At 53.0% G+C, this 19,775-nt stretch overlaps 5 protein-coding genes across 5 annotated transcripts; 1 reads left to right on the top strand and 4 right to left on the bottom strand.

The window, feature by feature from the left end:
• Positions 1-437: 437 nt before the first annotated feature.
• CCOS01_04381 (PA domain-containing protein) lies at positions 438-3,243 on the bottom strand (the record flags this gene model as incomplete). The annotated part of the gene is made up of 2 exons (XM_060452563.1): positions 438-644; positions 718-3,243. The coding sequence occupies 2 exons, from the start codon at positions 3,241-3,243 to the stop codon at positions 438-440; spliced, it is 2,733 nt and encodes a 910-aa protein (XP_060316521.1).
• Positions 3,244-6,630: 3,387 nt separating this feature from the next.
• CCOS01_04380 (uncharacterized protein) lies at positions 6,631-7,211 on the bottom strand (the record flags this gene model as incomplete). The annotated part of the gene is made up of 3 exons (XM_060452562.1): positions 6,631-6,860; positions 7,002-7,050; positions 7,134-7,211. 3 exons carry the CDS (start codon positions 7,209-7,211, stop codon positions 6,631-6,633), a joined length of 357 nt encoding a protein of 118 aa, XP_060316520.1.
• Positions 7,212-12,615: 5,404 nt separating this feature from the next.
• Positions 12,616-14,940, bottom strand: CCOS01_04379 (SET domain-containing protein; the record flags this gene model as incomplete). Its single annotated transcript, XM_060452561.1, has 2 exons — positions 12,616-14,364; positions 14,644-14,940. The coding sequence occupies 2 exons, from the start codon at positions 14,938-14,940 to the stop codon at positions 12,616-12,618; spliced, it is 2,046 nt and encodes a 681-aa protein (XP_060316519.1).
• A 1,487-nt stretch (positions 14,941-16,427) lies between these two features.
• CCOS01_04378 (uncharacterized protein) lies at positions 16,428-16,619 on the top strand (the record flags this gene model as incomplete). Its single annotated transcript, XM_060452560.1, has 1 exon — positions 16,428-16,619. The coding sequence occupies one exon, from the start codon at positions 16,428-16,430 to the stop codon at positions 16,617-16,619; it is 192 nt and encodes a 63-aa protein (XP_060316518.1).
• An 860-nt stretch (positions 16,620-17,479) lies between these two features.
• Positions 17,480-19,027, bottom strand: CCOS01_04377 (FAD binding domain-containing protein; the record flags this gene model as incomplete). The annotated part of the gene is made up of 5 exons (XM_060452559.1): positions 17,480-17,569; positions 17,630-17,903; positions 17,982-18,298; positions 18,397-18,954; positions 19,007-19,027. The coding sequence occupies 5 exons, from the start codon at positions 19,025-19,027 to the stop codon at positions 17,480-17,482; spliced, it is 1,260 nt and encodes a 419-aa protein (XP_060316517.1).
• Between the last annotated feature and the right edge of the window lie 748 nt (positions 19,028-19,775).

The following is a 19,775-nucleotide window of genomic DNA, read 5'->3' as shown; positions in this document are numbered from 1 at the left end:
ACACATGGAACATCATCACGATGAAACACGGGCAAAACACAGCCTCGAATTACACGTTCCGCTACAAGATCGCGGCAGTGTAAAAGGTTTCAACTATCGTACCTTTGGGACATGAAAGAATTGCGGAACAATGGTTGTTTGTGTGGTAGAAATCCCCCCTAAACTCCTTGCAATGCCAGAAAAAACAGGAACAGAGTTGGCAGCAGGCTTTCGCGGCGAGGCGCGCATAGACATACCCCAGAAGATCTTCCAAACGGAATTTTTCGAACGGAGTTGACGAAAAGAAACAAAAAAGGGAATAGGAGCAAGTGGCCCCCCTTCGTACATGTGTCTTCTTCAAATTGCATTCAAAAAAATGCGGTAAACCACACACCCCATCGTCGTATCGAAACACAGAAAAGAAAAAGCCCAACATGGGAATGGGAGTGATGGTGCGATCAGCTGCTCTCTGCAGCCTTCTCCCACTCAGATAACGCATTTGTCGCGTTCTGGATGATGCGCGCCGTCTTCTCGACGAGCTTGTTCGCGAGCTCCCAGTTGCCGGCCTCAACGGCGTCGCGAATGGCGGCAAACGTGACAGGCTTGTTGCCGGACCAGGCTTGGGGCCCAAAGATGACGTGCTTGAACTGGGTGCGATCGGGGATCTACACATTCGTCAGCAATTGAATCAGAAAACACGGATAGCATGTCACGGAAGAGGGAAGAGATAAAACTTACACCACCACCCTGTTCAAGGTCCAGCAGCGCCGTCTCAAAGTCGGCCATGTGGTTGTTGAACTGAATGCGCTTGTCTCCCATATCGCCCGACTCCCAGCCGCCACCGCCCATGACTGTGCTCTCCCACGTCATCTCCCACATCGAGAAGCCCTTGACGTTGACCTTGGTTTCCGCAATGAGCTTCTTGAGGGGCTCCAGCGAGAATTTGTCCTGCGTACCCGCGCCCATGTGCTCGCAAAAGTTGGCCAGGTCGTTGATGTAGCGCTCGATGCGCTCGCTGTAGCCCACCATGTCGAATGGTAGAATGGGCTTGTCCGCGAGCTCCAGGATCAAGAGGCCGACAATCTGGCCCATCATGACGTGGTACGCAAATTCTGGGTCGCCGATGCGTTGAACCCATTCGTAGTTGTCGTAGCTTGATTGCGCGGGGAATCGTGCGCCCCTGAAGCCGAGATCGAGAGAGCTGGTGCCGGCAATGTTTTGGAAGGGAACCCAGTCGCCGTCCATTCCAAGCTCTTCCAGGTCACCCTCCCGCTGGTTCCACAGGTCACGGACTGTGGCATTCAGGCCCGCATCAAAGACACGATCGATTACGCGGAGGACAGCTTGCTTAAAGACGGGCGATCCCGCAGCGTGGAATTCGCTGCCTGCCACAGCAGAGTCGAGGTTGATGTAAGCAAATGCGTTTTGTCGCAATAGTTCGTCATTGTGCTCGACGAATTCGGTGGAGCCGATCATGTTGTACTCCTCGGCGTCCCACGACATGAACTCGATACTGCGCAGAGGGCGCCAACCCTTGGAGACGAGTGTGCCAAAGATGCGTGCCATCTCAATCAGCACCGCCGTGCCAGAGTGAGGCTCAGTCGCGCCAAATGACCAAGCATCCCGGTGGTTTCCAATGATGATGGACTTCTGATCCTGCTCAATGCCTTCGATTTTGCCGTAAACGTTCCAGATACCCTTCTGCTCAACAACGTCGTTGTCGTTCTTGAGTCGTACAATGGGCGAAGAAAGGTTGCCAGTCCACCACTCCGCGATATCAGGAACACCTCCCGCCCACTCCTTCGGCACTTGCTCACCATGGCCCTTGAGATGCTGTAGTAGAATCTGTGCGTCACGCCACGCGAGGGGCAGACTGGGGATCTTGGTCAGACCCTTGCTCTCATCGGGCTTCATACGCGGCAGGTTCTTCTTGCTCTCCCAGCCAGGAGTCAGGGGGTCGCCAAGGACCCAGTTCGACAGCGCAACGGAGCCTCTCTGAACACCATCGGCGGGCATGAAGCGGCCATTGGGTGCTACATCGCCCAATCTAAACCCGTCATCAGCTGGATCGCTGTACACGATGCAGCCTGCAAAGCCGGCATCCTCTGCTGCCTTGACTTTGAGGGCCAAATTCGCCTGGGTGCCATAATAACGAACAAGAGCAATCGCGCCCTTGGTGTCGATCCCATGATCCGCAAGCTTCTTGTAATCCGACCTCGCGCCATAATTGGCATAGATCAAAGGTCCTTTAACATCTCCTGACTTGGATAGTCCGTGGAACACAAACGTCTGGTGTCCAGCTGCTTCTCCTCCGATTTCCTCTTCTTCCAGCTTCGCTGACCACTTCGGCTTCCCATCGTCGCCAATAATCTCCACAGCGCGTCCTCCGGCCTTCGGATAGTTCATGTACACGTAGTATTCGTCAACGTTGACGTAATCCAGCCCGGCTCTGGTGAACATGGACTCGACGTCCATAGCCAGAGCGTAGTCGCCCTCAGTTCCTGCCATGTGGGCGTATTTTGTGTAATGAGCTACCGACGCCTTCAGCCGGCGGCCCTCGACATTTTGCTGCACGTACAAGCGTACATCCTCGGGGTTGAAGCGCAGTCCACCGTTCATGCGCCTAGCCATGCTCGTGAAAAGATCGCTCATGAAAAGTGCGTAAAGAATGCCCATGACGAACACAACAGCAAACACCCGAGCAAAAATGATAATGGCCGTCCGCGCCTTGTCCTTATCCCATTGCGGGAAAGTAAATCGCGGTCTCGTCGTCGTCGCATTCGCCTCGTTCGGGTTGTTGGGGTTGTCGGCCGAGCCCGAGGGCAGTCGAATTGTTGGACGCAAATTTGGCATCCGCCATCGCCAAGACCACTTCCAGCGTGATAAGGAGAGGGCGAATGGTATCCGTTTCCCCCATATTGACGGGCGCGATCTGTCCTCTGCATCCCCTATTTCGAGCTCTTGCATCTCCCGGCGCACATATGCCGTTTCGTCTCCATCATCGTCGCTGCCCCATGAGCTATCTTCGTCATCTGTTTCGACTGTTGGCGGCCTATACCCGTTTGGGCGACGTGATGAAGTTGCGAGGCCATTTCTATTCAGCAGCGACTGCGACTCAGTCTCGGCCTGGGAGCGATCGTCTAGCGGAGAGCGCGGGGGTTGCTGCCATTCTGAGGGGTCGGCCGGGCCGCTTGTGGCGAGAGCTTCATCGTAACTTGGGATGGGGGGTACAGATTCGTACCGGTGATCGCGATCCGACGGCATCGTTGCGGTAGTCGCCGGTCGGGAACGAGAATCAGGGGGGCGATGTGTCAAAGGGACGTCGATCAAAGCCGTCTATCGGCATCCGTATAGCAGCGAAGGGAAAACGAGCGGTATCGAGTTGGTCGGGTGAGGGCGGAGATGAAGGGAAAAGGAGTGTTGGAAAGGCGCAGCAACACACGACGCTATCGAAATACTATGACGGAAGAGAAAGGGGTCCCATGGATGCTGCTCGGGAGCAAACAGACATTGACCGGATCGACAGGACTAAGAGAAGCTGGATGGTGAGGCTAGTCGCGATGTCGATTCGGCTGGCAACAACAAAGCTCGATGGAGGTTGAATTGACTCTGCGGCTGGCGATGTCGAAACACGAAGGTTCGTGATTTGGCATGGATGAACATGGAGGTGCTACAGTCCCGGCTTCCGTGCGGCAGTGAGCCGGTCCCCAGGCAGTTCCAGTCCCAGTGAGTGCAGCCGCAATTTAGTGAGCCTGTCCACTGCAGAGTCCCCTACTTTGCCAAGGCTGTCCAATCAAGATTGACGAGTGTCTTTCTGGGCAGTGAATTCCTGCTTACGTGCTCGTAGGTTCCTCCTGCTTACCTAAGGCAGCTTACGCGGATTCGCCAAAAAATGGAAACCGCGGGATGCCCATACGGATATCACGATACGAGGGACCCGGGGAGGTAAGATAGCCGGATAACGGAGGATCCGTTTACATAAGCGGGACCTCTATAGACCCGATTATGTCATCTGCACAGCCACTCTTGGCCCCCCTTGGCTGTCACTTTTCTGCAGATTGCACTGCATCTTTGATTCCCGACTCCGTCTCTCGATTACAACTTCCACCCCTCCCCCTCCTCGTCTCTCTCTTCTTCCCTTCTCCCCTTGCAAGTCTCGAGTGAGGAGGATATCCCTGCTGCCTCCTTTCTGATGACGAGACTCCCCACTCATCCCCCCTGCTCTCCACCGACGGCCACCTGTTCCCAATTTCAATGTGACCCAACAAACCCCCTGTGTGCGTTTGTGCTCCATCTTCCAAAACGAAGCTCTTCGGGACTTCTCGCACGGGTTTCAGGTCGGCCCGGGCCCCGGATCGGCGCCCAAGAACCGGGAGAATCTGCCGTGGCTGACCCCCGGCGATTCATCCAGCCGTCCCCGGATTCAGAGATATCACGGATATGGCAAGTGTGGATAGCAAGAGACGATTTGTGGCTTTGGTCCCATAGTCGGATATGATTAGACGTTGACATCTTGGAGGTGCTGATAGCTTGCTCCGGGCTAGCAATACCCGGAGTTCATGCTCTACTTGCATCTTTAGTCAGTAGTCAAATATCTAGGCTAGCCTTCTTCTTTGTGCTAGACCTGTGGACTGACCTTCCGCTTACACCTTCTGCTGTTCTGCCTATGCAGTCTTTTCTCCATCTTGTTACGGAGGGCATTAGCACCACTGTGAGCGCTAGGAATCAGTCATGATTCTTCCTCGTAAGTCTGCACCTGGAACTACTAACATATGCGATTAGCTAGGCTTTGTGAGCACTTCCCATTCTCTCCTCACACCGCTCCCACGCCGACTACTCGACGCCATCGCCTGACGAATCCAAACCTTACCCCGAAGCTTCCCAGCCAGATTACACGAAACGTCCCGATGCCGACATAAGCGCAGGTCTCTCATGGTCTTGCGTGACGACCTTCCCGATACCTACGTCGCTCGATTTCGAAGCAATCACCAACTCTTACCAATACACCCCAGAACTCTACAATCCGCATACAAATTCCCTCGAATGTGTGTCCATTAATCCATAACCTACTGCTAGCATTTTGCGGCACCCTAGAAAAGTCGCTTTGTTATCGAATGTCTAATGCTTGCGCGATTTCGTGTGCAATTGGGCCACCCAGATCGCTATAACCTTTCGTCCGACCCGGAGTTTGCATCTCGCTTTCTGGAAACCATAAGTCATGGCTGTTTCCTTCAATAGGCCTCCATTAGACTTTGGCCACTACTGCATGGCGTTTGTGTGACTTTCTAGAAGCGTGTTTGCTGGCGACACAAACGACCCCTTCTAGGAATTGGGAACTGATGATCGTGACACCAAAACACTCAATACTGTACGCAAACGAACATAAGATCGCGAGGTCTCCATGCCATCTATTAGTCATAGTCTTTCGTCCGATTTTGGGTCAACAACGTAGGCTCGATTGGACTGACTTTGTGTGGCTGATCTCGTGCGACACCATCAGTTCGAGGCTGCCGCCATGCCATTCTAAGCGACTGGTTGTTTGTTCTGTCGTAAGAGAAACGGCAGTCGACTGTTGCCATCTACGCTTCCTCTTCGCCTCTTTCTTGCTGACTTTGACATGGACGAATGCTACTTGTTTGCTCAAATCTATCCATGTGTTGCCTGGCATTCGTCGTCGCGCCGTTATCCAAAGGAATGCTGTTGGTCCACGGCCTTTGGAGGACTCCGTCTCCTCGCAGTAACCGATTTCGGAGCAGTCCGATGCAAATTTTGGCTACGGGAAAACAAAGAAATGCCATGTTCTGATGTCTTCAGCAGCTAGTCTGTCAGCTCGAGCCCCGAATTGCCCAGTCCATATGCTCTAAAAGACCGTTTTCGAGTCGTTTGGCCTACTGAAACCAAAAAAAAGAAAACCGTGACAATCGCATGCTGGTGCGCCTGCTAGGCGCTCTTTTCTAGTGTGTTGTCCTGGCGGCGCTATCGTCATCGGCATTCTTGGGGTCCATTGTCCATCACACAGAGTCTTCACCACGTTGGTAATCAGAGCCCGATTCAAATTCACATGCAAGCTAGGCTAGCTTAAATAGCGAGTCACTGCTGATATGTCTTGGGTAATAATTGCGCGAAGAGAAGTAGCACTGGAAACACACTACTTTGCACCATTCCGTGGTCTCCGTTGAAGCTTTCTAGCGAATGTCGCTAAATAATATGGCCCTCCACCCTTGGTCAACGAGAGCGCGCTCTATTTCTCTCACATTGACGGCCTCGCTTCGTATTAGCTCTGATGGCAGCATGAAGACATTGCAACGGCCGGGCTAAGGTCTGCCATGGTCAGTTTGCATCGTGAATCAAAGCGATGAAGTCTGCGTTTGACCAAGTTAAAGATAACAGCATGGTCGTCTAGGTCATTTCAGCCTGAGTAGTACCTACAATCCAAGCCTGTCCCGAAACTGCAACTCCGATTGCTCATTGCTGCCGAGGTCTATTTCGTGCGCAGTGATAACCACCGCATCATTCGTTTTCGCTCAACCTAAGCGAGTGAACAAACACAGCCCTTCCTTCATGATTCCATAGTTCAACAATCCCGAAGCAATACCAATGACAAACGCCGTTCGTGCCCAATAAGATTTACAAACTGCTGTCGGAGCCCGCTCATACCCTTACGCCCTTTACGATCGCCATCTGGACTGTATCATTGCTCATCAAACACGCCAGCTCCAGCGTAATCGCATGGTGAAAGTACGCCGCCATCGTGCCCGGGTGACAGCCCGCCTCGTTCCTCGCGGACTCGGCCACGAGCTCTGGCAGCGTGTACCCCAGCCCAAGACGCCCGATAATCAGTTGATTCGCTTGGATAACCAGCGGCACGTCGGGATACCAATCTGTCCCAGAAACCCCGAGGGGTTTCCTCAATCGTCAGCGAAATCGTTGCCCAATTTGGGTAGAGAATTGGACCACTTTGCCGAGCGACTTCGCCCGCGTGCTTCTGTCTCGGCCGGCCCGGCTTGCATGTATCGACGAACCTCGGTCAAAGATGAAATGTCTCCTGCCAAAGCCGTTAGCATATGCTTCCTGCAGCTGTTCTCTTCTTTCTCGCAAGTCCAAGCCTCGGACGAGAGAAAATCGGGGGAGTGCGTCTTTGCTCACGCTTCCTGCGTCCCCGACGACGCTGAACCCGTCGACGCGCTCGAGCGGCTTGAACCGCTGCAGCTGCTCTGTGCCCTGCCTCGCATGTTTGATGATTCCATGTCAATTCACGTTTTCTGCACACGCGCGACGATCATTGCAGAAATACTGCTCTTCTTTACAAACACCCGCCCAACAAAAGTCTGGGGAAAAACGCCTCATTCATATATCTATCTCTGCTATAATTTTTTTTTTTCTGCTCACTGCGATAGATGTAGCGTCGTGCGAAACAATCGACTGTGAGCGCGTTTGAGCAGGTAATCGCCCAATCAGGAAAAGAGCCCTTTTTTTGCTCTCTCTATTCAACTCAACGTTCTCCAACGTTAGTTGCCGTTATTTGCTCAACTCAAAAAGAATTGATTGGCCACAACTTCCAGTCAAGCTTGTTGGAGACTTCGCTGGTGTAGTACAACGTATAGGCTTTTCCGGTAGGAATTGCCACCGCTTGAGAATATCCAAAATCGGCTCGTTGGGGTAGGCTCGGCGCCCGCGGTTTCGAAGGGATCGGCTTTTGAAATCATTCAACTCACGAGGAAGCTCTGTAAAGCCGACAAACAGAACTTTACAGACCTCCGCCGTTCGCTACGCATGAATTCGATAGGAAGTTTCGCACGTGACTTGATACAAATCTATAGAAACTAGAAACACTGTCAGCCATCCGATCTGGTCTACGCTGCGAACTTGCGGGGAGAAAAAGAGAGGGAAGGCCTGCGAGCCTGCGAGCCTGCGAGGTCAAAGCATAGAACTGTCCAGGCTTCTCCCAGGTTATCGTGAAAAGGCGCTGATTCGTTGGTATAGTCCACAAATAGACTGCCATTGGCTCATTGTTGGCCTTGTTTCCCGTATTCGCAATGTGTCAAAGTTGACGTAAATGTTTGTGAGACACTTTTGTAAGACGTCGGGTGACTACTGCGGCTGTCAAAATCGTCCTAAGACTTTGAAGTCCTGTCCGCGGAAACGCTGCTTTTTTTTTTCGATTCGGCCGACGCTAAGGTAATCTGCGAGTCTCAGCATTGGAAAATCTAGAAATCCACAAGTCGTAGAAGAAACAACCTGAACAATTGTCACTACTTCCTTGCGCCATCGCCATCGATTTTGCAGCATTTCAAAGCGGTGTACAAGACGCAATTCGCAGCTGAATTGACTTGTCTACCTCTCCAGAAATCAAAATACGCCATAGAAATAATATGTTGCTCTTGGAACATCCTTGAATTCAGCACTGAGCTGGGACTTCAAATCTTTGCAACACATATCGTACCGATAATGGATTGGCGACAAGTGTAAGAAATCAACCAGTTGTCGCTCGGCACTTACACAAATTGCCTCAATTGCTAGAGTGAAGGAACCTTTCGACAAATCCTAGACAAAAATGTCAAGGATTTCGAAAATTGTATAGAGGAAGCAGAATCCGCAGATTCACAGAGAGTCTTAGTTATTTGCTCGTTCAGTCGTGTCGTCGGTCAACGTGTAGAATTGCTAATCAGACACAGATCTCAGTCAGCGAAAACTCTTCCAGTTCCAATTTCATCTCAACCAACGCGTCCAATTTGTGTAGGAAAAGTCGATTGTACTTACTGGTTCAACCTGGTCCTCTTCTTCAGGAAATTGGACAGTCCTCCATGGTTCCTGGAAATTTCTAGGCAAATCTCCTAAGCCTGAGCTTCCTGTTGAGATCGTTTTACGCACGATTTGTTGGTTAGTAGACACATGGAGTTGATAGCAAAAGGCTTTGGACTTCCAACGATCTTTCTTGGCTCGTCGGAGTTGACACTACCAACTACTTTGCCCAACAGCAAGATCTTAGTTAGGCAACTCCGACAACTCGAACAGTCGTACTACAACCACCTGCAGGTTGCATAGTTGTGGCTAACGACTTGCAACGAGGCTTTCGCCATATTCACGCGCCAATCCTGATCCCGAGCTTCGGCCAATAGGGACCTAGCCGCGAGTTGTCCCGACGAAGGCATAGCCGGCGGGAACCGCTTGGACGCCATTGGGCCTCCGATTGCGTGTCCCCGGAGTCGTCCGTCAAAGGGGATTCGATGAGACATTGATTTGCCAGTGTGGCATACCGACCGGGAGTTCATTCCCGGCGGGAACAGATCGTGATTGTTGCGTGACACTGCAGTAATGCTTCTCAGCCCCGGAACCTGGCTGTCTTTGTTGCTGGTCTGACATCTCTCGGCCAGGTTTATGTTTCTTTTTCTGGCCAAATAGGAGATATGGCCGAGCCATCATCACCTTTTATTCGCTCCTGCAGAAGTTTGTTGGGTAGCAGTCCCAATCGATGGCTGGGGGCAAGCGAGACGATCCAGAGAGCCAAAGTTCACAACTTTCTTGGGCCCGGAAGTCTCTGGCCAAGGCCCCGGATGAAGGGGAGTATCAAGTGATGGGGAGAGGGGATTGTTCAGTCGACGGGATTCGATCGATCGTTGCAAAAAGTTTTCTTGGGCTGACTGACGCTGAAATCTGGGATCTTTGGTGATGCTGGGGGTGGACCGGAGCTGGGTAAAATTGGTTCACGCTGTAAGTAATTAGCTCAACAGACGAACATGGTCATGTCTATAGGCTTCCTAGCACCACAGGGCCTCGTCACACAAAGGCAACGTCCAGCCTACCCTGCTGAATAGCATTTCAAAGAATCGGACACAGGATGGGACACCATCTTGCTTCGCGGACAAGGATGACAGCTGGCTTAACTACTCGACTGATGATAAGAATCGTTCGTCAGGCCTGGTGCGTGCTGGCGAACTCGTAAGCAGGGGGTGTTCTGACAGGATGAAGAACCTTTCTCTCCTGCTGTTAGTGCCCGACGGCGTCTCCGCCGAGCTTCGTAGGCGGGATCCTCAGCACCACTATCGCTAGACTTGTACTACATAGCCCACTCTTGGAGTTGACTCGAACGTGTTCAACGGCTCTCATTCTCGGCAATTTTTAGAAATAGTCATCAAGAACCATCCGAGGACTCCAAAGCGAAACGGTCTAAATGGGCCGTTTTCCCAATGTCCGTTCGTCAAAGCGTGATGTGAAAAGAAGGGGGGAGAGAAGCCTGAAGGGGGGTGGGTGTGGTCAGCCCCGTCTTCTGGAAGTGAGGGAAGCATGTCAAAACAGTCGATTAAACAGTTCAGAGTTGACGAGGACCATGGGACGGCAAGGAAACGGGCAAAGAGTGTCTGACTACTACACGGTCAACCCAAGTTCGGGGACGCACCGGTGCGGTTCGAGCTGCCCAAGAGGTGTCAGCTCAAAAAAGGCTACTTGCTCAGCTCTCTGTGCCCTGCAGTAGTGTGAGACGACGCCGTCCGTCACGAGACCCTTCTATCACTGTGAGATTTTCGGTCTCAGCTACGTAGTGTCTGTGTTCGTTCATGTTCTTGGTAGCTGATCGCTAACAGTTGCCTCCGTGAGGTCTGCGAGGGCCTCTGCGCATCGACAATATGGAAATGTGTGGGATTTCCCCCTAACTGCGATATGCCGATGTGTCAAGCGCGGGATGGATCAGTGGTGAGCATTGGCATCGGCGCCAGTAAGAACCAGCGGTTGAGGGACACGGTCTCAGAAGAGCGGGAAGACTCCCGGATGAGGCCCGAGGTGCATGATCACTCCTTAGCTCGCAAGCCACATGGACTCTGATCCTCATCTTGCTAGTATAGGTGTGCGGGGGATTTTCGAGATCCTCGGTCTTGGTCTTCTAGTGCTCATGAATGTTATTTTCGGGCTTTGGTGGCTCATTAGCACCCCCTGATGCGCCCCCCCTGAGCTGTGAGATGACGGTGGTTGGCGCGAGATAATACACATGTTCACGCGCGCCAGTGATGATGGGGAGCATCCATTAGCGTCCACAACTAGTAGCTGTCAATATGCTTCTAGTTCTGGTTATGAGGAATCCTGAAAACCCGTCGAAACTGTAAAGGCGACGGTCTACGTATAGGTAGTCGACACAAGAGAAACGAGAGACACGAGGCGCCACAAGGCCAACTGAGCCTGCTACCGAGCCCACAACAGCCTGCGGGATCTGATGGGCAATGCAGTCGCACACCCGCATACCTATCTCGCTATCGCAGACACATCCGCTAAAAGCTAAAGTTTTCGGGTACGAGGTTCTCAGTCCTAACGAGGTCCCAACAGGAGCCCGAAGGCTGGCTGAAGAAGGGGAACATAGAAGAGATTGGGCCACCGGGGCGGACAAGACCTTTCGTCCGAGAGACGAGGTCCAGTGGACTCTCTATTACGTCAAGATTTTGCTACACGGTCCATTGCTGAAGCGCTGAAGTTTATCACACTCCCGTCGGGTAGCGGGACGCGATGACAAAAGAATAAGGCCATCGCCCACTTCACGAGCAGGCGGGAAAAAAGGGTTCGTTCATAAGCCTCGGAACACTCAGGGCTTCCAGACCCTGACTTCCCTGTTTGACGCGGCGGCGGTCCCATGGTTCACAGACCGCCTTGGGGGTGAGCTTCAAAGCTTCGGGACAAACTCCAAGAAGGGAGAACGGGCCAGTCCGCCGTTCCCTTTGGCGTACTTTTGGCAAAGTATAAAAATTTCTAGTCGTCGTAGCGGTCGAAGAAGAGACTTTGGCGGAAGTTAAGAAGGGTAAAAGTACCCAAGATGAAAATGCTGGTCGGGGAACGGCGGCCCGAGCTAATGTAGTTCGAAAGCATTGCGATTCAAGGGGCACGTTTTAGCCGCTTTAGCGCAGGGCGTTGGCACAAACCTGGAACCCGCTAGCTGATACGAACTCGGCGAGCCAGTGAGTGTGAGCTAGAGACAGATGGCTAGAAGGACGGACAGAGGGGACAGGACACATGGTTAGATTTATGGAGGACTGGAATGTAGCGAGGATCAACACAAGCGGTGCTCATCTACCGGTGTCATATGGGCTAAATGTCACCACTAAACGCGCTCGGAATGGACCCATCCTTTCCGAGCCTACCTATTTGCCTACCTACCTATGTGCCTCCCTCCCTCCCTTCTCTCGAACAGCGACTCACTCGATTCAGTTTGATTCAGTCGACTCAGTCGCGGAGAAGAGAAGGGAGAAAAGAATGTTGTCAGAGTCTCGGATGCTGCGGCGGCTGACTGGTCAATCTGACTTCGGATGTTTTAACCAAATAGGATTAGGAACAAGGAAAGGCTTGCGATCAATAACCTGAAGCATCTGTTCGCCTGCCCGTCCACGTCTGTATCTCTACCCCGAAGACTAATCCTAAAATCGTAAAAAAACATGATCGGTAGTTGCGATTAATCTTTTCTTTTTCTTCCACTGGAACATGAGAATCGGGTCTTGTTCACACACCCCCTCTTCGCCGCAGCCTCCGCCGCAGCTTCGTCCGTGTGTAGTGGTGTGGCTGAACTCGACCCCGTTTCCCGCTTCGCCCTAATCTTCGTAGTAATAATTCTCCTCTACGGATACAGAGTATGGAGTCCACTCCATCGCATTTGTCTTCCTCCTATCGAGCCGCGTTCCTATACCGACAGCATGACTCTCCGCAGAGACATTCTTTGTCCAAACCGCGCCAGTAGCTCCCAGAATAGTCCACCGTGACCTCGTGACCCGCCTCAATGCCCTTGCTCACCAGGATGATGCGCTGCGTGCTCATCCACACAAACTGCTGGAATTGCGCGTTGGACTTGCAGCTGTGGTTGACGAACCTCGTGAAGTTGCCCTGCCGTCCCTGCCAGATCTGATAGGCCCGGACACCCGTCGAGCTATCCATGACGTCCATATTTTGCAAGTCTTTTGTGATGAGGCCGACAAACTCTCCTATCGCCGCGCCGCGCTCGAACGGACAAAGAGCCATCAGGCCGTTGTTGCGTCCGTCCGAGGTCCGGAACACCTGCACCGGGCAGGGGCTCCGACGCCCGGACCCGAATAGCGTCGGGAAGCAGTAGCACGAGTTGATCTTGGGGTCTTCGGACTGCTCCTGGCCGCACGAGTGACATGTGTGCATGCCCTGGACGCAAGCCACGGCGTTCATCGGCGGCACCCATCGCGGATCATCGGTGCCCCACGCGCTCATGTCCATGACGGAGTGTTCGAGCTGTTCGAAGCTGAAGTAAGGGTCATATTCGAGATATGTCGACCGGAGCGGAACCGGGTCCGAACCGTCCTGGCGGACAACCCAGTCATGCGGGTGACCGCAGAACCGACGCTGTGCGCCCTCGCCGACAATCATGAGTAGTTGGCGCCACGTGGGGTGAAGAGTATCGGCGGCGACCTCAATTCGGGGCCGGAGGCACCGGAGTCGTTGCATGCTATCCGGATTAAATCCAACTCGGTACTTGCAGAAGCGGTAAAGTCCCATGCCGGCGAAGACGAGCGCGGCCCAACCTCCCGCGTCCTTTATTTCCTTGTAGCCGCGCCAAATGGCCATCTTATTCCGCAACTCCTTCTCAGACCATCCAAAATCGTTACACGCCTCAATGAGCGCCGCCTTGCGGCGTTTGGTAGGGGACATGCCCGGGTTCGTGATGGCAAGCAGCTCGACATACGAGTCGAAGTGCTCGATCCACCGCGCTTGGACAATGACCTCAATCGAGCGGCACGCGCGGCTGGCTTGCGTAACCTTTCGGCAAAAGATGTTGCTGCGGTTGAAGGTTCCCTCCATGTCGATCTCAGTCAGCGTGCCGTCTGCCGAGGGCGCCTGGAGCAAGCCGAGCTCGAGCTGCTCGGGAACGTGAATCTTGCCAGCATTGTTGATGGTTGCTGTTGCTGCCGTTGCCGTGAGCTGCCACTGTTCAAGCAGACTCTGGGGATCTAAGCTGATACCACCGTGGATCTGCTCCCAAACGCTGACGACGAATTTGTCAATGGACGACTGTTGCGGGATGAAGACGACGTCTGTCTGAATCTTTGCGCGTTTAGGAAAGTTGTTGGCAACCTGCATATGCCTCTGGCTGTCCGGCTGCTCTTCCTCCACTGGAGCGGCTCCCCTGACTGGTCGTAGAGCTCCCGTTCCTCTTCTTTGAATAAAAGCATTTGCATCGGTCTCGGGTGACATTTGTGGCGGTCCTTGGGATGGCGTCCGTTGTGTCCGGACAAAAGCCCGGCTGGCGCTTGCCGCGACATCGTCCATCATCAATTGCGGGCTGATGGTGGGCGGTGTCGGGTGTTCGATGGTGTTTTCTCTTCCCGCATGGCTCGTATTCGGGCTGTTATTTGCGCTCTGTGAAATGATGCCAGACAAGTCTACCATTTTCTGTATAGTTGGTGATGGTGGTTAGCAGAAAACCCTCTCGTACCCAACCTGCAACCCAACCACCCATGCCACAACACGGAGGAGCAAGTGAAATAGACCCAGCAGTAAATCAGTTGATGCTGAGTCATCCGCTCTTTATCTGTCTTGATTGGGTATCTCCGGGATTGTCTGCGCTGTAGAACTGGAGTCCACGGGCAGCACGAAAGCTGAACACTTGCACACATTCCGGCGCCAACGCGCGGTCCAGCCCGCGATGATAAACATGGAGATGCAACTTACCGAAACCACGGGAGAGCGGGGTGTTTGCCCCTGCGTTCCTGGCTCGCCGTCCTGAATGAAAGCTTCAAATCGAAGCACCGGGTTCGCCAAGTTTCCAGACGAATAATCCCGCAGGGTTTCCGCAAGCTGGTCTAGAATCACCCGGCTAAGACCTTCTCGCAGGGTGTCCATCTGCTGCTCCGGGGACGTCATGATCCAGTTGCGTTGGCGGTAATGATCGGTCGGCGGGAGAAACACCTTGACGGCGAAGGGATCTTGTTCGCGCTGGAAATCAACTAGTCGACGCTTCAACACCATGTCCGGGTGGGTTGATGGCGGTAAATCGAAAGAATCGACAACCGTTTGCCGAGGGTTAAAGGATCAAGAAAAATAAAAAGGAACCAAAAAACGTGTCAAAAGAGACAGCCTAAAGAAGGACGGTTCGAAGCTTGTCTCTATCGTTGTCAAACGGTTGATTACTGGGTATCATAGCTGGCCTGCGGGCGGGTAACGGCACCAGGCATCAACTTTCAACCGAAGAGTGTGGGAGGCCAGCACAGTTTTAACGGCGGAGAAGAGAACGAGGACGCAGTGAGACTGATCACTGCGAGATATTCAGGGTCCACCTTCCTGCTCGTCTTTGCTCTGGAGGTGGGGTCAGTTGTGCCAAAGCAAGGTAAGCCGAGCCTGTCTTAGTCTGTTCTTCTCCTCCTGGGTGTGTATACATGTATCTATGGCTGAGGAGGAGAAAGAGGTGTGGGTGTTGTACCGTGGCCCGGTGGGTGTGTTGCGAGTGAGCATCAGTCGAGAGAGAGGAGGAGCACGTAGCCAGAGTCTAGCCCATCAAACGCCAGCCTAACCTGGTCAAGCAAGGATCGTCGATGGGCAGACAGAACCGAATTACTGCGTGGGCAGAAATTCCGAGGCGGAAGGGGGGGTGGAACTGGGCAGAACGATCCGCCTCGGCATCATACACTTTTGTCGCTTGTTGTATTTGTTAGCGGCGCCGTCACAGCCACAGTTGCAAACGGCTCGACAAAAAGGTTTTCTCCTCACGTGTTTTTGGCTGCTGCTACTGCCGCTGCACTGCTACGGAAGCATGCCCGAGGAAACGGGCTGGCTCGGCCTAGTCTCCCTTTCGTCGAGCTGGAGCAACCTTTCGCAACTTGACACTTTTACAACTCAACACTACTGCAAGTCAGAGTCGTGACAGTGACGCTTGAACCCGAGTTAACCCCTTGTATGACCCGATATACCTGACATGACTGACATGACTGACTGGTGTACTCCGTACTAGCGGCCCCCGACACGCACTTTCATACCTCCTAGCTACTCACACTCAGAGGACGCACACAGGGACATGCCACACACACACTCCAGCACATACATAACACGAACAGGGGCTCAACCTTTGGAACACAAAAAAGAAAAAGCGTCATACAAATAGAGTTTACGTGGCGTCGGCTAGCCGACGTCATCCCCGTCCCAGTAAGGTTGCCTGGAAACAGTCAGTCTGAGCCCAGCCACAATTCTCGCTGTTAGGGCTGCTATTCAACCGTCCGTCTCTACTCGTGGAATGTCGACCGGGGACCGGCTTCTTGGCCTCAGCTTCTCTTTTTTTTTTCTTTTTTCACCAGCGCCAGCAACCCCCGAGAGAAGCCTGCCGGTGGGCTTCCCAAATTGCCGTCAAATGCGCCCTTCGGGGGCAGCCTCAAACCTTATTGTTATCAGACACTAGATGCCAAATTCCCCCGAACATTTCATCCTTTTCCCTTATGCCCTTTTTCGGGCAGCTGTGGTTTCACATGTCTCTTTTAGGTCGCCATGAATCTCAGGCTCGGTCGAACAGGAACACCCTTGATTATCGCCAGCCTGCACCCCCTTCCACTTCCTTACGGGTCCCTATGTGCTATCTTTCACGTCCATTCCTGTCGTATAATCACCCGCTGGTATGCTGGCTTGCCGCTTGGGACTTGCAGCGTATAAGTGAGAAGTGATGGTCAGCGTCCTTGTCTGGCCTATCACTGTTCCCTCCCAATCGGACCGCTCCGTGATGTGTCTTTATTAAGGTTCAGCCATTGCACGGCGACCTGGTAAGCGGAGGTATTGCCAGACAAGAACTAGCCAAAATTGCCCACTTGCCGGGTAATCATTCGAGAGGCTTGCACGGGTAGCTATTTTCTCCTTGGGTTGCACAAAGCTAAGTGAACCAGAAGCTTTCAGGGATAGCGAAAGCGAATTACCGTGAGATCGAACATCCGGCGAACTTTCTTTGCGCTTCTTGTTGATTTGACAGCTCCTGCGCTTATTGTGGCTCACGGCGCTTGCCCTCCCTCTCCCTGTTTCCCTTGAGAGGGCACAGTTGCGAGCCGACTCTGTGCAGGGCAGAAGAAACGGATCACCCACAGGTCAATGTTTTCTCGTCGCTGTTTCTTTTGGTCAGAGTTTTTCCCTACACACCCTCCCCCCCGTCACCCCCTTGTGGGTTGCGAGATCTCGTGTGCTTGGACGAGCTTGCCATCGGGTGTCCCGAATGCAGTCTGTCTGTTACGCTTTTCAAAAGTTTAGTTGTCGGCAATTCATCCTTAGTAGCCAGGCGCACAGGGCTGACCAACGGTGTGGCAGAAGCTACCATTCTGCTGGTTCAGTTTGACAGTTCATGCATTGTCAAAGATTCGACAACATCGAGCATATTTGCATTTAGCCTATTGCGGCAAACAATGCTCCCAGTGCCGGGTCTTTTTCTGCTATGGTGGTTCGGCTTCTCCCGAGAACCAATCGATTTGGGCCGGTGAGTCTTCTATTTCGCTGCTAGCTCAGCTTACTTGTTGCTAAAGACGAGTGCCTAGTCCCCCTCCTACACCACCATCTCCAGAAGTGTAATGCTTCGTAAAGTCATAGCCCAGTGCTTGTGCGCCCTGCCAGGAGAACCTTTTTGTGAGCCAAACTGCGAAACCGAAAAGAAATAACGATCAAAACGTCAGAGTGGCCTGTCATCCAAACTCACCTTGCTCAGTTCCTTCAGCTTTTCTTGATCCGATTCAGCATCTTTGCAAAGCTTGAGGAACGGGTCGGAAGCCAGCACCTCGTCGGGGTGGACGCTGAACATGCGTCGCAAATTCTCGCTGGATATCGGGTCAATAATGTCTTGATACTTCTGTCGCCGCACTTGGTCGTAGACTTCCAGAATGCTCCGGCTCGCCTTATTGCGATGTATCCCGGACAAACACTCGTAGAGGCCTTCGACGTCGACGATGCCGCCGGTGAGGCCGAGACCCCCACTACCATGACGATCGTCAGCACAACCTGCGCGCTACGGGCCACGGAAATTACCGAGCGAAAAGAGCAAAGATGCCTACAAGGGGTTGCAGAGGTGCGCTGCATCTGCAGCGAGCAAAATCCGGCCGGCAATCATTCTCTTGGCTAGCCGTTGATGGACCTTGTATGGGCTGATACTGACGAGCTTGTACTCGTCCGGTTTAGGGTGTCCAGGTAGTATACTTCTAAACCTCTCCGGCTGCCTGCCGAGAATCTCTTCGGGGGTCGAGCCCGTAGCTTCACCATACGTTACACGCCATAGGCCATCTTTGGTGATTTTGGCCGCCATGAACCAGTCCTTTGAGTCTAGAATGAAGTTGGAGTCTGAGTACCCAAAGCGACTAAAGTCGTAGTAGACCTGTGAGATCATCAGTTCGTCGACCTGACACTCGAGCAACCGGACTTCTCGATAGAGAGGACCACATCGACAACGGGCCGAAAGAAGGTATAACCTACGTTCGTGGCCACAATCTGCTCATCCCATGTCTTGCCAGGAAATTCGTTCCCAAACAACGATCGCCGGACAATACTGTTAGCCCCGTCGCACCCAATAACAAAGTCACCAAAAAGCTGTGACTTGTCCCCTGTGTCCCCGTTCTCCACGTCGACCCAGGCACGGGAATCGTCCTGACCGATTGCTGTCACCCGATGATGAAACAGGTACGTGACGGATGGTAGATGCTTCGAGTGATCGTAGATCAACCGCGCCAGGTCGCACAAGGGCAGTGCAACCATGCGATCTGGATCATCACCGTCAATCTCGTTGCTGATGCCCGCAATGCGCGTCCCGTCTGGCTTGCGCCATGCAACTCCATCGGGAAGAAACCCGTATTTCCGCAGGTCGCTCCCCAGGCCGGCGCGATTCAGGACCTTCATCGCCGGTGGAGCGTAATGGGTGGCTCTGGGCTTATCGTCGAGCTCCAATGTCTGCTCGACGATCGTAACGGGAATGGCGTCCCGACCCAGAAGCAGCCCTAGCAGCTGCCCAGCAGGGCCGGCCCCGACAATAATAACCTAAAGGGTATGCTCAGTCAAAGTTTGATAGCGGACAGGCCAGCGTGTTTACATTTTTCAGCCCTGGGGACATGGCTAGCTAGTCAGAGAGGGGAGGTGTGCCTGTCAAAGAAGGTTCGGTCACCCAATTGCTATGGGGATATTGCGAAAAGACGTGGCTCGGGAGGGTTCACGCGAAGATAATTATCTGGTAAATTTGATGTACGGTGTATCCGTACGTGTAATAATGTGTGGCTCAGGTCAAATGTAAGATACAGTAAGGGCGTGTGCATCTGCAAATCCACGGAGTACACTCAGGGTCTGTTTTGAAGTAAAAGAACCTTTGCAGTTATGAATGCGTTGGAAGTTACATTCGATGATGCGTTGCTCACTCACTCTGCGTCTCATGTGAATACCGCATGATCCCCGTTCCCCCGCGCCCATCACCGGCGCGGGCACCGGAACTCCTCCACATCCAGGATGAACGCTCGCCGGACGTGGCCTCCACAAACACCCGTGGACCCCACCATCCATCACTCAGCGATGTAACAATGTTGTGTGTGTCCCCCACATGGGGTACTATCTAATTAGATTGCCTTAGTTTTCTCTTCATCAGGCACCTAGGTGGCCCACTGATTGTTGGCCTGACTATTTTCGGCATGGCTGTATTTCAAAAATCGAACGGTTTGCGGAGTCTCTTTGTCAAAAAGCAGCGAGTTAAACCCCGCAACCGTCGTCCCGTCGGAAAGAGGACCCATGTGAGGCAGGTGGTAGCATTTCGAGAGGCCGACACGAACAGGCATACGGACATGGTCCACGAACGCACGTATCGCAGGGCAGGC

The sequence above is a fragment of the Colletotrichum costaricense genome, assembly GCF_030867565.1.
Source record: "Colletotrichum costaricense strain IMI 309622 chromosome Unknown Scaffold_4.1, whole genome shotgun sequence".
NCBI classification, from domain to species: Eukaryota; Fungi; Ascomycota; class Sordariomycetes; order Glomerellales; family Glomerellaceae; genus Colletotrichum; species Colletotrichum costaricense.
This window is presented reverse-complemented; position numbering and strand designations above follow the sequence as displayed.